The 14,982-nt window shown below is 37.1% G+C and overlaps 1 protein-coding gene across 1 annotated transcript in view; it reads right to left on the bottom strand.

Moving 5' to 3' along the window:
• The window catches only part of LOC131036652 (uncharacterized), a 45,873-nt gene extending 35,320 nt beyond the window's left edge, over positions 1 to 10,553 (bottom strand). Inside the window, exons 1-2 of the mRNA XM_057968589.2 lie at positions 10,263 to 10,553; positions 9,858 to 9,977 (exon numbers count right to left, since the gene is read on the bottom strand). Coding sequence (XP_057824572.2) covers positions 9,858 to 9,977; positions 10,263 to 10,265 — 123 coding nt within the window. The 5' untranslated portion in view covers positions 10,266 to 10,553. The remainder of the gene's footprint in view (positions 1 to 9,857; positions 9,978 to 10,262) is intronic.
• Positions 10,554 to 14,982: the final 4,429 nt, after the last annotated feature.

The following is a 14,982-nucleotide window of genomic DNA, read 5'->3' as shown; positions in this document are numbered from 1 at the left end:
AATTTTATTTTATTTTATTTATTTATTTTTTAAAGAGGACCACTTTTGACTTGGAGCTATGAACCCGTGAGGTCACAAATGGGGGACCTCATCCCCATTTACGCATTGAACAATAGCACCCCAATGGGATTTGAACCTTGATGGCAAGAACAACACAACAACTTCACCATCATACCATGCCAATATTGGTGATATATGCAATTTTATTTAGCATTAGGACATAATCAAAAAATATTTTGAACAGTCTGCAAGTCTAATATTCTCAATTGCAAAGAATCCCCCCTTGGTTAATTGGTAAAGAATGGAATTTGAGCGATCCCAATAAATTAATCTAGTTTATAGGAATTCCATTTGCTCTCAATTCTTCCTTCACAAAGACATGGAAGTGGGTGATGAATAAAATAAACAATAAGGTCTCAAAGTGGCAAGGACATTTGCTCTCTCTTGCTAACACATTCCAAGTCCATCAAAAGGTCTTGTCCTCTTACACTATAGTTTCCTCTTGTTTGCTACTGTATTCCTCTCATTTCAACCAGATGAAAATGTTCATCAAGAAAAAAAATTGGGGTCTGATGGAAAAGGTAGTAAGAAAAGGCATGAAGTTGCTTGGGTTTAAAAACCTATTTATCTATATGGAAGACATGGGCTTATGCTAGGGACTTTATTATAGATTGTGAGGTGATTTCAGGTAACAGAGAACATTTTTGGCTTTCAAATCTATTTGCTAGTCTCTTGACAATTAGAATGCTTATTTCGCCTGCACTAGTGGTTGTTCTGCTAATTTGTGTAATGCAAAAGTATTAAAAGTCGTTGATCACATTCTTGGTAAGGAAGGGTCAATTCCTTGGGAGACTCTACAAGAAAAGTTTCATATTCCTAAACAGCACAAGACAACTTACACCCTGTATAAAATAGCTAGAATTGAAAGAATCTAAGAAGAGGATTCTTTGGTTTGATAATGAACTTTTGCCACTGTGAGATGGATTCGAGGAAGTACACTGTTGAAAGCCTCTAATAAATGTTTGTATGCTTTTTGTCCCTTTTCTAATCAATGGTTTCACAGGGTCGATTATCTGTGAAAGTTACCTGATGCAGCTAACATGTGTGCTAAGAGTTTAAAAGAGTTTGGTATGGTGTGTTGGGGCCTGCAAAATCCTTTTTTAAGTGTCTAATGTTGCATCAAAATCTGGTTGTAGGTGCTAATTGTCATTATGTTGATTCCAAAAACGATCTTGTGTGTAGTCAATTGAAAACTACTTATCACTTATTTTATAATTGTTCCTTTTCCAGATTGGTAGGAGTTGTTTTTTTCCTTCTTGGGCTACTTGTTCAGTAAAAAAGAATATCGAATGTTTAAAGCATCATTATTGATAGCGATACTATCAAAAATGATGTTCTTTTGTCCAAATTTTTGTTTATGTTGTTGTTAGTTTGCTCATCTGAAATTTTGCAGTTTATACCGAATGAAATGAACAAGGAGGTTTTCCAAGGTCACAATGCTTCTCACACTCGAGAAGTAACAGTAGCTGTTGTTTCTCAAGTTCACAGGAAGCAGGAAAAAGTCAAGAAGATAGAACCCAACGCTTAACTGATAGAGTTGAAGAGGCTGAATATGGAGTGAATGGGTGGCCAGAGCAGCCTAGTGGCCCTAATTATTCCAGCTGCCCTCCTAGCTTCAACCCTGCCGATGCTGTTAAAGGCTCCAAATCTGCTGTAAAGAAAATGCAATTGATGAAAATTTGGTTCCAAGTTCAGACAAGATTGAAAATGACAATTATACAGACAGTGATGAGATGGATGAAGCATCTACTCTGTGTTGTGCTGTCTCAATTAAACCATATGTTGTCCTCATTTTTGTTTTCAAAAATGATGAACCATTACATAAAAATTTTGTAATAAAATGAAAATTTTACTTTATGGCATGCTTCCCGAGGCAGAATTTCACCATATCCCTGGACTGGACTAATCCTCAGTCCATCCTTGAACTACATTTCGAATTTCATCGCATTCTGTGTTAATTTTTAGTACTTTCAGATTGAATAAAACTCAGAAAATTAGATTTAGATTAATTAATTTATTGTTTTCAGACTTTAAAAATAAGAAAGGAAATGAAATGCTGGAGACAATGCAGAGTTACCCTGGGAAAACCTCCTAGGAGGAAAAACCCAGCCAAAGGATCCTCAGATCTGATTTATGATTTCGAATTCAACAGGAAATTACACACTTATCTGGTTTTACAGCCACCATGAGGGAGGAATAATTAGGTTACAGTCTGATTACAGCCCTTTAATGGAGTCTTCAATGTTGGATGATGATCTGCTGTCTCTAAGGGAGTTCGCTGCCTTCAATGTAAAGTCTGCTGCTGTTTGACCAAGTTCGCACCCTCTTATTTGGATCTGCTACAACATGTGAGGAGGTTCGCTGTTTGCTGGTTGAAGTCTAATGCAATCCTTATGAGGTTCACTGCCACTATATGGAAGACTTTTATCTTGCTTGAATGCATAGGTATAAATTTCGCTCTTCACCAAAGATTGTTTTATCAACATTAAACTTGATATGGTAAATGAGAGGAAAGTGTTGCATATATATAGGTGACATAAGATCCCTAAACATGTCGGCCTCCTTTACTTTAACATTTCATTGCTTTCCTTTTAATTTACCTTGATGGGGTCGGCCCTATCAAGGAGGCATGTTTATTTGAGTGTGTGGCAAGCAACCTTAAGTGCCGAGTGGTGATAGGCCTAGCCCTATATGAAAGGGGGCGGGTTCCAATGTTGCCAAGGCAATAGGAATCCGCTGGCCCTAATTACAACCAACATTCTGGGTTCGTTTGCTATGTCTTTCCTTCGATTTCGGGTTTTTTTTCCCTGATTGCAGGTGGGAAATTTTCTTTAAGTTGCAAGTTTTATGTTTTCTTTTGTTTTAGTCTTTGTAGAGAAATTTTTAATTAATTACAAGTTCACTTTATGAATCAGAACTTGTAACTTACTTTTAATTTCCCCCTTGTTGCTTTTTGGCTTTTTAAGTCATGTAGGAACTTTTTGGATAAGTTACAAGTTAATTTTAAATTATAAATTTAAAAGTCACTTGTAATTCTTTTATAAAGTTCCTCTTTAAGTGATTTTACTTGTAATAGGGATTTTATTTCCCCATTACAAGTTTTTAAAGTTGCTCTTTAGTTGTAATAGGGATTTTATTTCCCTATTACATGTTTTTTTTTCAAGTCACTTGTAAAGGGAATTTTTTTTCCCCATTACAAGTTCTTTTTTAGAGTCAAGTTATGAAAACTTGTTGAGAGGATTTTATTTTCCTCTTACAAGTTTATTAACTTGTATTTTCCTCTCACAAACCCGATTTGCTCTAGAAATGTGTTTGAAGGCATTTTAAACTTGCTAAAGGGTTTTAAAAACCCGATTTTGCCTTGTGCAATGAAAAGTGACATTTTAAACTTGTAATATGAAGAAAGAAACCCTATTTTCATTGTTACATGCAAATTGAAACTTGTTGTTCACTTCCAAGAACCCGACCAAATATTTTTCCTCTCCTAAACCGATTTTGCCACAAATTCTTCTCGATTTTTGTGGAGAAATTCATGGATCAAGGAGGCGATATGATAGCAAGGCGGATTTTGTGAGTTTGTGAACACGTTGCAATTGATTTGATAGACGTTTCATATTTCAATGCTGCGTTTTGACCTCTTCAAAGCCATTTTTGCTTGACACAATTTTACTCCATTGTTGAACTTTAGCTTTGGGTCTCTCCTACGTGGTATTTCCTTGAAGATTTGACCCTTTCTTCTTGCATCTTGAAAACGTTTTTGTTGTTATTAATCAAATCCGAGCTTGCAAAAAAAAAAAAAGTGGCAAGGGTTTGGTGTCATTTTCTATTTAAGAGGTTGATGCTTCCTTTCAAGATTGTTTCATCTCTTGAAGAGGCATCTTGGATAAGCAAGACAAGTTTTCTTTCATTTTTCCTTCTTGTTTGATCTTCCTAGTTGTATATATGTTTATTTTGATAATTCTTGCCTAAAACGGTTTTGTGAGAGAGATTTTCCCCTTTGCAAAGCAATTTGTGAATTGCATTGATCTTCCCCATTTTCCCTCTTTACTTGCATTCAAGATTTTAAATCTCGATTACAAGTAGGATGAAAATAATTGATCTTCCCAAGTGATTAGAATATTTTAATCATCTTTTGGTGAAATTCCAATTCTCTAAGTGGAAAAATACCCATTCTTTCAAAATCGGGTTTTTAGAACCGAATTACAGGTTGAAAGTTATTCCCATTTTCTTGAAGATGACATTCTCGAAATCCTTCCATTTTCATCCATATTCATTGCCATTATCCATACATTCCATTCACACCATTTCCCACGTCAAAATCTCATTTTTCACTCATTTCTCCATTTTCTATTTTACAAGTATACTTGCATTCGGGTTTTAAAAATCCGATTGCATGTTTAATCTTCCCCACTTGTATACTTGTAAAACATTCCCCAATATCGGAAATTGGTCAAACCCAAGTTTCAAGCATTCCCATTTATTTCCCATCTTTCTCTCACAAAGTTGTGAAGCACAAAGGTTGGAGTTCTTCCCATTTGAAGAAGAAAAAATGTTAGTTGCAGCTGATTTTGATGTTGCTTTAACACTTTTAAGTCTTCATCGCAGCATACCAAGTTGTTCTTCAATGTCAGATTTACCATCACCTTCCATTCCAAAGAAGATGAAATACAAATATGACAAATACCAAGACAAGGTTTCTTCTACACAAGTTTCCTCTCCTATGGATCATATCAAGGATACAGAAATTGGGCATGTTGACATATCAGAATTCGTCAAAAGGGTGGAGGATCCACAGGATAGTAATATGCAGCGTTTGTTGGACAGACACATTCACCACACTTCCTCTTTTCCGGTGGCTGCCCTAGAACCTGAATTTGTCCTTGCTTGTGCTCATCATTTTAACAAGGAGACAAGAACCATCAGAAATGATGATGGGGAGGCAATAATTCACCTTGATGTGGATACCATTGAGAAAGTCTTCAGAATACCGTCAGCACCTGTGTATATGGAGATTTTCAAGGATAGTGCAGCTGAGTACTATGTCAAGAGGGAAAAGGACTACAAACGCCACATCAATAAGTGGATTCATGAGCCACGGGCCACTTTCACAAGGTGGGCTAAGTTATATTGTTGTGACTTCAAGTGGGAAATTGGAGACATCATTACTCTCCTCAACAGAATGTTGGGTCTTGAGTTTTCTAATGTTTTTGAGCCTTGGATGTATCAATTTATCATGTTCATAAGGCAGTCCCATCATATTTCATGGGGAGAGGTCATCAGTGATGCTTTGTGTGAACAACTTGCAACAGTCCCTTCCACTATGGCATTTTATATGAATTCATACTTAGTGTATTTGGCAACATCACTTAGACATTTCCCTAGTCTTTCTACCAAGGGTGATCGCTCGCATATACCAGTGTGGGAATACTATGATCAGTTGCCCTTGAGACCCAGCAGATTACATTTCAAGAGGGTTCAAAATGCTTTCTTTGGTTACTTCATGTGCCAATTTGACAAGACTCTGAAGAATAGAAGAGTGTCAGATGAAGCATGGGAAAGAGTGAATGAGTATGGTTGTTTGTTCCTTCAATTCCCGACTTTTACTTATATGAGAGTCAGATGCTACAGTGGGCAGCCATACATGCTTCCTAGATACTCAAATGATAGGATTATTCTTATGGAGTTGGGAAGACAGATCATGGTTGTGCATGCTCATCAATCCGTCAAACATAAGGTTGGGATGGGGATTTCTACAACTAACCCATTGAAGATTGGACGATATTCTCTTGTCACATCCGTCAAAGCCAAAGCCATGGAAGACTGAGATGCAGGAGATTAAACTCAAAAGGTTTAAGTCAAGGGCAGATTTTGACTATCGAGGTATGAAGGAAAGGATCAAAAAGTCCTTCATACATGTGCATCACATTGAGGATATCTGGGTGGATCTCCGTACAGAAAAGGAAGTTTTGAAGATGGACTATTGTCGGCTCACCCTTGAGCAAATCATTGACTTGAACCTAGGGGACATTCCACAAGGGATGATTGATGATGGGAATGTGATTGACCCAAAATATGTCTCACGGAAGGTCGAAGAAGCTCCACTTCCTCTAATTCAATGGTCACACAAAAAATGCACTTCCATTCTTGAGAGATTTCAGTCCATCTTAGCTAACACCAACACTTGGCTCAAAGGTAATGGTGTTAGGCTCATCAAGATTAAGGTTGGAAGGAAAGATCATTCTACATGGCCTCTTGGACGCAAGTCTGAGATTTGGATTGATAACAAGGAAGGTGCATCATCTTTTGGCACAAGGATCAAATTGTGGGTTAGTCGAGCAATGGTGCTTCCTCCTGAGGAGGCGACAGTTCGTGGGAAAGAAAAGTCTCAGCTTCACATTCATGTGATTGATCCTAATGATCCAGAAGAAGGACAGCAATCAGATGATGCTCCTAGGTCACTAGCTTCGAAGTCATCTCATGAGTTTCCTCAGCATGTCGTTCCCATTTCAGCGGTTGAGCCACCTCTTGATCATCAACAAGAGAGTTTGTTGGAAACCTTCGAGGATACTCCTGCATGCATTCATCTATCAGAGATTAATACCTCTACTTCTAGCTTTGAGAAGTTTATGAAACAAACTTCATGTCCTTTGGTTACCGAGCAAGCCAAGGTTGCCATCCAGACATATACTTCCCCCAGGATGACCACGGTTGCTCAAACAGAAACTGCTTCTCCTTTGATTACAGCAGCTACTGAAGGAGAGTTGATGGCTTTACCTCCATGGCTTAGTTCATTCACGCCCAAGAGGAAGAAGCAGGAGATTTCTCCCGATACCTTTGATTACCAACAGCTTAAGCAATCTAGGCCCAAGGTTGCTAAAAGAGCCAAGACAATCTCAAGGGTAACAATTGATGATAATAAGATGAAGGTGGCTGAAATTGTTGAGCCTCTTGCAGATAAGCCACGTGAAGAGATGTCAGCTACTGATTACAAGGTCACAAGGGTAGAATTGGGTAAACAAACACATGAAGTAGTAAAGCATGATGCCCAATACTCTATAGCTTCACTAGTACAGTGGTATGATGAGCTTCTAGCCAAGAAAGACAAGGTAGAAGAGGAGAATAGGCAACTTGTTGCAGCTGTTCGTAAGATCACAAAACCTGCTGTTGAAGTGAGTAATCCTTCAAGTTCTACTGAGGCACGAGAATCAATTCAAGGAGTTGAGAGAGCTGCTCAAAAGATACAAGCATTAGAATCTTGGGTTGATCGGCTTCATAATCTATGTGCACGAGTCTTGAAGGAGGTTTCCCAAATGATGGTCAAATTGAAGATCATTGAAGAACAATTGAACCAAGTTTCTGATACTTTCAAACAAGACTTGGAAAGGGTAGAAGACAGCTCGACCACTTGGCTTAAAATTTCTCAGCAAAAGTTAAGTGTTCTTTTAGAACATCAAGTAATTCCTTCAAGGGTTGTGTACTTAGAATATCAGGAGCTCTTGGAGAACAAAGCCCTTGTTCTCAAGTCACTTATTGAAGACATTGATGATGCTATGAGGCTGCGAATGGAAGTTTTTTAGGATATGATCTCTCGTTGTGAGAAAGCTTCTTGCAACATCATGGGTCATGATGGGGAATTATTGGCAAAAGAAAAGGTTCTCTCGGATCTGCAGTTGAAGATCCGTCAAGAATGGAAAAGTGAACAATTTTCAGCATCCGAGAGAACCAAGATCGTGGCTTATCAAGCCTACTTGCAGGAAACCCAGTCTTCTTTTGAGAGAAATAATGCCACAATCCTCCGTTGCAGCGATGTTATTTTGAAAACCAGGATCATGGCTAAAAATACCAATGAACTGGATCCTAATGAGCTGCAAATGATCATCTGGAAGTTCGAAGGATTCATTTCTCTCGCTGGAACTTAAGTGTTTTTCAACACTTGGTTGCATTTTCAAAATTGTAATCTTTTAGTTGTAGTTTCTCCTTCAACATGTTTACTTGTAAAAACATTTTTGTGAAATTGCAATTTAAGTCATTACTTGCATTTTTGTAATTACAAGTAGACAAGTTACAAGTCAATTTAGGATAGGACTTGTAACTTTGAATAAGTGATAGTTAGTTATTGATTAAGTCTTGGTGGTTGAGAGAATTTCTCAAGTTAGTTGGGATCCTCCCACCTTTTTCTCATGACTCCTCTCCTATAAATACTAGAGGGGGGGCTGTTGTAATTATGATCTTTCGGAAAGCAAGCAAAAACTCTGTCAAATTTGCAGCAAAGAAGTCTTTGAGCTTTTATGTGTGAATTTAAGAATTGAAAGAAATAGAAGAAGATTGCTCAAATGTTAAGTCTTTGTGCTACATTCTTGAGTTTGTGTTCCATATTATCTTTCTTGCAAGTGTTTCATAAAGAGCTTAATCGAATTTGATTTGCAGTCTTTGAGCTACAAGTATTGGAGGTTAATATAAATTAGAGTAAATATTCTTTTGAGGGGAGTTGTAAGACTTTGTGCTTGCACTTGTTCTTAAGAGAGTTTAGAAGTAGATTTTGTAAGAAATAGTTGTGAGTCTTTGAGCTCGTACTAGTTCTTACTATTTTATGTAGAAAAGAATAAGGTATTTCAGTCTTTGTGCTGATATAATTTGTTCTTAATATCATTAATATAGAAAAGGATAGATAGGACTTCACATATTCAAAACTTTGAACTTGATATTGTTGTCCCGTCCCGAAGGAAGTGACGGAAGTCTTTGAACTTTTAGGAAACTTCATTTCCTTTCTCTCATTTATTTTAAAGTTGTTACTGTTGTTTTACTATAAATTGCTATCACTTTCTATGAAGAGAAAAGGATATTAGCTTTCTTGAAAAGGGAAGAAAGGCTATTGTTTCATCCAATTTTAGTTTTAGTATTAAATATAGATAAAGGGAGTCTTCCTTTAATTAGGAGAGTTTTACTCACACACTGTGGTTGAAGCCAGAATTTTGTATATTTCCCCAAGTGTACAAAATTTTCAACCAACACCATACTCGAATTGATGGCTAAGGGAATGTGTTGAGTTCAGGGCTAACACCTTTGAAAAGAAAATTCAAAGTTTCATCAAGAATCTGTATCAGGAAAAAAATGATAAAAAGAGTAGTAAATAAATTGCTACTAACCTGCTGATAAAACATAATAAGAATCTGAAGTGCCTAACTCTTTTTTGGTGTATTTTTGCTCAACTGCTCCTATATGCTCTGTTCAATTGATTCAGCTAGGTGCAAATGTGTTTTCATACGGATATATTTCATTATGCTATACTTAGATATGTTCTCTCTAGGTGCTTTCCTTTGTTTCTTTGATTCTCAGCTGTTTATGTGAGCCATATTTGTACACTTATCCAACTGAAAAAATGGCTGGAGGATATGTAATTGTCCTAATGTACTCAATAGGAAGCAGGTTATATTCACGAAGGGTGATCTCAAACATTAACGTAAAAAATTGATATGCAGCTTTCTCCAAAAGTTCTATTTATTGATGAATATGGACCCTGAATATCTACCTTTCCCAAATTATAAATTATGTTAATGTTCATGAATGATCGAATTAGACAACTTGTGTTGAAAAAGTTCAGCAGGTAACAATATCCGTTGGAATTTCATATGCAGTAGCATTCCTATAAGATTGTTTTCAACAATACAAACAATCATGCTTGAAAGAGAACGGCAAAGTGAGATTTAAATTTCTAACACGAATACGTTTTCTGTGTCTGGAACTAAACATATGTGCAACAACAAAAAACATTTTCAGCTGCATCAATCAAAGGGCACCTTTTGAGCAAAAGCAGATCGCTTGTGCACTTCACGGGCCTCCTTCTTGCGCTTCTTCTCGAAATGATCCAAACGGTATCCATGCCGCTTCCTGTGAAGTTCTATATAATCTCCCTGAGGCTGTGCACACACAAAAAAAATAACAGTCACGTAAAACATGGAAAGGAACATATTTGAGGGTTTAGAAATAATCTTCGCCATTGCAAGTCCCCGTGAAACGAAATTTTACTTCAAAACCGTGTAATTAAATACAAATACAAAATATTATAAATAAATAAGAAACGATTTCAAAACATCATCCAAATTCGAGAAACTGCAGCGGGTCGTTAAACAGTACAAACCCCAAACCCTCGCATAAGTTTTTAAACAACAAAAACTTCATTTGATACGAAGTAAATTTGATACCATTTTGCCGGTTGGCTGCTAACGCTGCTTAGAGAATAGAATGGATGCTAAAGTCTGAGATGAAGCCCCTCCGCTTTGTCCCGTTTGCTGCAATCAATATATTTCCAACTCTGTACCCTATACCCTGGGCGTGAATGGCTGCGGTATCGATTCAGCACAACCTAAAGTTTTAGGTTCGCTATTTAGAGTAATGCAAGATTGCAATATTCAATAGGTCAAAAATGGTATATGGGATAGCAGGTCGACAACTATTGCTTCCGTAATGGGATTTCTAGACAAGCATTTTGGGAGGAAGTTATGTTTGAGCTGTCGTTTTTATATTTGGCAATTGCATCTTCGCATGTAGGGAAATAGCACGAGTTACCATTCATATTTCAATTATCCTTTACTTCTTCCTTACCTAATTTTTTAATTATAAAGAAATTAAAAAATATAAGGGAAAAGCATGAGTAGTTGAGCATGTACCAATTGTTGTGAGGGTTGTTGATACCTTTTGTTTCAAAAATTGAACAAATAAAATTTATTGTTTGAACCATAAAATATCAATTTTTGTAAGGAAAAGTATCAATCATCGTTAGGAAATGTACCAATAGTTGTTAGGAAATGTACTAATATTGTAAAAAGTAACCAATCAAGTGATGTCATATCAGTTGCACAACTATTGGGGCCTCTTTTGCACACCTATTGATCTCACTTTTTTGGGGGGGTGTTTTGAAAACCTTGGCAAAAAGCATGCTGATGTGGCACCATACTTGATGATGTGGTGTTGAAAGCTTAGTTATAAGCAAGGGACTTGCCAAGCAAGCTACTATAAAAAATTAGGAATGATTTGAAATTTCCACGTAGGATTTTGAGAAGTGCAAAGTTAGGGTGCTCAACTACTGATGCTCTTCCCCTAGCTAAAAATTTATTAAGAGATTTTATATGTATCATTAGTTATTTACTTTATTTTTGGTAATTAGAATTTTTGGATTTTAATTTGTTATTTCGATTTTTTGAATTTTAAAAAATAGACAACACTGACAAATTTTACTCAAAATTCATAGTTTTTTCTTTAAGACACATTTTACGAGGTTCAAAACTCATATTTGAAGAGCTTTTCTGGGTTGGTCTTAGATTTTTTTGGGGTGCCTCGTTTTTCATGCCTCGATTTTTGTGCCAACAAATTTGCCTTGGAATTTAAAAACAGTTCACAATTTATGTTATTTCTGTGGACGTTGGGATTTTTGTTGTTTTTTGGCACCATTTATGATGTTTTAAGTGTGCAAAAAAAATTTATTTTTAGGTTTCTTCCAAACCTCGAAATTCATGCCTTGGAATTTGTGCCAGAATTCTCCTATAGGGTTTCAGTTTTTTCAGCAGCTGTTTCTATTCTGATTTCTTTAAAAATCAAATTCTTCTGTCTCTTGCTTTCACTTAGTTGACCTCGATCAACCTCGATTTCTGTGATGGCATCATTAACCAACATCATGTTGGAACACGGTCAGAAGTTCAATGGTCGCAACTACAACACCTGGAAATAGCGTATGCTTACCATCTTTGAGTATTGTTGCCTTGATCAGCTTGTTTTGGGCAAGGAATCTCGTCCTACAACAGCAAGTGATGATCAAGACAAACATGATGTGAAGAATCGAGAGGCTGTCATGCTTATCAAACTCTCTATCACAGATGATCAACTCCCACAGGTGCCTTCAGGTAAAACAGCAAAAGAGATCTGGGATCTTTTGAAGGATCTTCATGAAACGTACGACAAGAGCCGAGCTTTCTTTCTAAAGAATATGTTGTTTTCTATCATGATGGATGAGAAGTCATCTATCTAGACACATCTTACGAAGATCAAGGACATTCGTGATCAGTTAGAAGCTATAAGTCAAACCATGGTGGAAGAGGATATGGTAGTGATCACGCTGAAAAGCCTTCCCAGATCCTACGTTCATTTCATTGATACGCTCAATATCTCCTCTGCTAGTGTTGATTTGAAGTTTCCTGACCTTTACAACAAGCTGCTCCAACAGGATCGATGGAAGCAGCAGTTTGGAAGCAACGCTAGTTCATACACTGAACAGGCTTTCATAGCCTTAGCTTCGCATAAGTGCAAGGGTAAAGCTCTGTCCTTCCAGCAGAAAGGATAAGGTCAAGGTCAACCTCAGCGATCTTCCAAAAAGAAGAGCTTATAGTGTTCCTACTATCATATATATGGCCATTTGGTGAAAGATTGTCGGAAATTGATAGCATCCTAGCAATCCAAATAGGGAGGGTCCAAGCAGAAAACCAATTCTGCCACGCATCCTGATCAGAAGGAATCTGCCTTCTATGCGTTCATGGCCCAAACCTCCTCTGATGATGTTCAATCATCAGCCTGGTACATTCATTTTGGAGCCTCTCGACATTTCACACATCGTCGGGATCGGTTTATAGAGTACATGTCTTTCACTGATTCAATGATCTTTGGTGGAGGTGAAGCGTATACTGTTGTCGACAAGGGCAACGTTTAGATTTCATCTGGTGGGAGGGATTTAATATTCCTCAATGTATACTTTGTACCTGGTATGAAGCTCATTCCCCTAGCTCCACTTGATGGGAGGGATTTAGTTGACTCTGAAGTTGTGGGGTCTCCCAAGCATGACATTGCACCCCCTTACTTTCCTCGAGATCTTCTCGATCCACATCCAGAGGAGCTTTCTCTAGATATTCCAGGCACTCTTCATCCTACAGCAGATGTTGGTACTTCTACTGTCTAGCCTGAGTGGTGGGACAAGACCATTGGTGATCTTCATGATGATGAGCTCATTGAGGGTAGATCCGTTAGAGGTAAGAGCCAACAACACACAGTTAATTTTGCTCTTATGGCCAACATTCACAGTATTTATGAGCCCCAAACATATACAGAGGCTAAAGGTGTACCTGAATGGGAAAATCATCAGCGGGTGTGTTTGTAATTGTTGTCCAAGTTTTGGTTAGTTTCAAGGCTTTCATTTTCATAATTTTTTGTGTAATTTCAGGTCTTGAGTCAAGCACTGCAAGTAGGAACTTTTTATTCTAATTGCAAGTCAATTGTTTTTACTTGCAGTCAGGCTTCTAGAACTTGATTATAATTTATCTTGTTTTTATGTGATGTATTCATTAACTTACAATCGAGTTCCAGAAACTCGAATGCAAGTATGTTCATCGCATTTATGCATTGCAAGCTTAACCTTTCACTTGCAATTGGGTCTCAAAACCCCGATTGTAAGTGACTTGGCCAAGTTCGTTATTTGCTTATTATCTTTTACTTGCATTTGGGGTTTCAAGACCTGATTGCAAGACACCCATTCTTTGAGTGTTGCATTACATGCACACTTGCAATCGAGTCTCAAAACCCTGATTGTAAGTTTGTATCACCCTTGCTAATCTCTTTCACTTGTAATCAGAGCTTTGAGGCTCGACTACAAGCTTGTTACTCCCATTGTTTTCTTATTGAAAGTATGCACACTTGCAATCAGGTCTTCAAGACCCAATTGTAAGCTTATACCAAATCATCCGAAAGGGCTTACTTGCATTCAGGTCTCCAAGACCTAATTGCAAGTGTAAGTTTTAGTGTCTTTTCCCCAAATTGCATTCTTCCACTTGCACATTCCAAGTTCACTCCACTTGCATTCCACCTTCCAAGATCTGAAATTTGCCTTTGTCTCCACATAATCTCATTCCTGCTTCTTTCTTTTGCAAAATCAATACTTGTAGTGGGGTCCCAAAGACCCAATTGCAAGGGATTTCAATGCATGTAAGGATAGCAAGCAAAAGTCGGTATTGTCATATGTTGATAATAGTAATGATGTAAAATAAAAAGAGTGTGTTATCATATATTTACAGAGAGGATCAAAATATCATTAACCATGAAGCAAAGAACTGTGGCTAAGTCAAGTCCTATCTAAAATCGGGGATGGTCTAGTTCTAGTCTCACCATTGGGAATATTTTCTCTCCTTTACAAATGAAGGACTAATGCATTAGAAGAATGTGTTGTTGCAATGCATTATAACAGTGCCATGCAACAAAAAGTAGTGATTTTCACTATCACAATGGCCAATAAAGAATGTTTATTATCTTCAAGTTCAATGGTTGATCTTCATAAGGTCACTGTCATCATCATTCATGGTCAAATGATGCAAGTTGATGTTCCTAGATAAATGCCTTCACTGATCTTGAATACTTCAAGCGTCAGCATTTGGTAGCAACATAAAGACCTCGTAGACAGAGGATGATGTAAATAGAGTCATGTCTCAGACACTTAGATTAGTTTCAATTGTGCATTTGCAATTTAGTTTTGACAATTTGTGTTTAAAGTGAAAGGTTGTAATTGCAAGTAGTCACATTACTTGCATTCTTATAACTTGCAATTACATGTAAACAAATTATAAGTTGAAAGTCAATAGGGCTGTAATTTGGAATAAGTCATAGTTAGATGTGGAATAAGTCTTAGTTAGTTGGACTTCTCCCATCATTTTCTCTTAGCTCCTCTCCTATATATTAGAGGGTGCTCTGTAATTTTTTTCTTTTTAGCCAGCAAGAAAACTCTATAGAAATTTATTGTCATAAAGACTTTGTGTTTTATACTTGTAAATTGATTTCTCAAGTATTATCAAGAAGGCATTTGAGTTTCAAACTTTGTGTTGAAGCCTTGTTCCTATATCCATTGTGTTCTTATGTCATAATGGTATATTTTTCTGCATATACTTGAGATTC

The sequence above is a fragment of the Cryptomeria japonica genome, chromosome 1 (genome assembly GCF_030272615.1).
Source record: "Cryptomeria japonica chromosome 1, Sugi_1.0, whole genome shotgun sequence".
Taxonomy (NCBI): Eukaryota; Viridiplantae; Streptophyta; class Pinopsida; order Cupressales; family Cupressaceae; genus Cryptomeria; species Cryptomeria japonica.
This window is presented reverse-complemented; position numbering and strand designations above follow the sequence as displayed.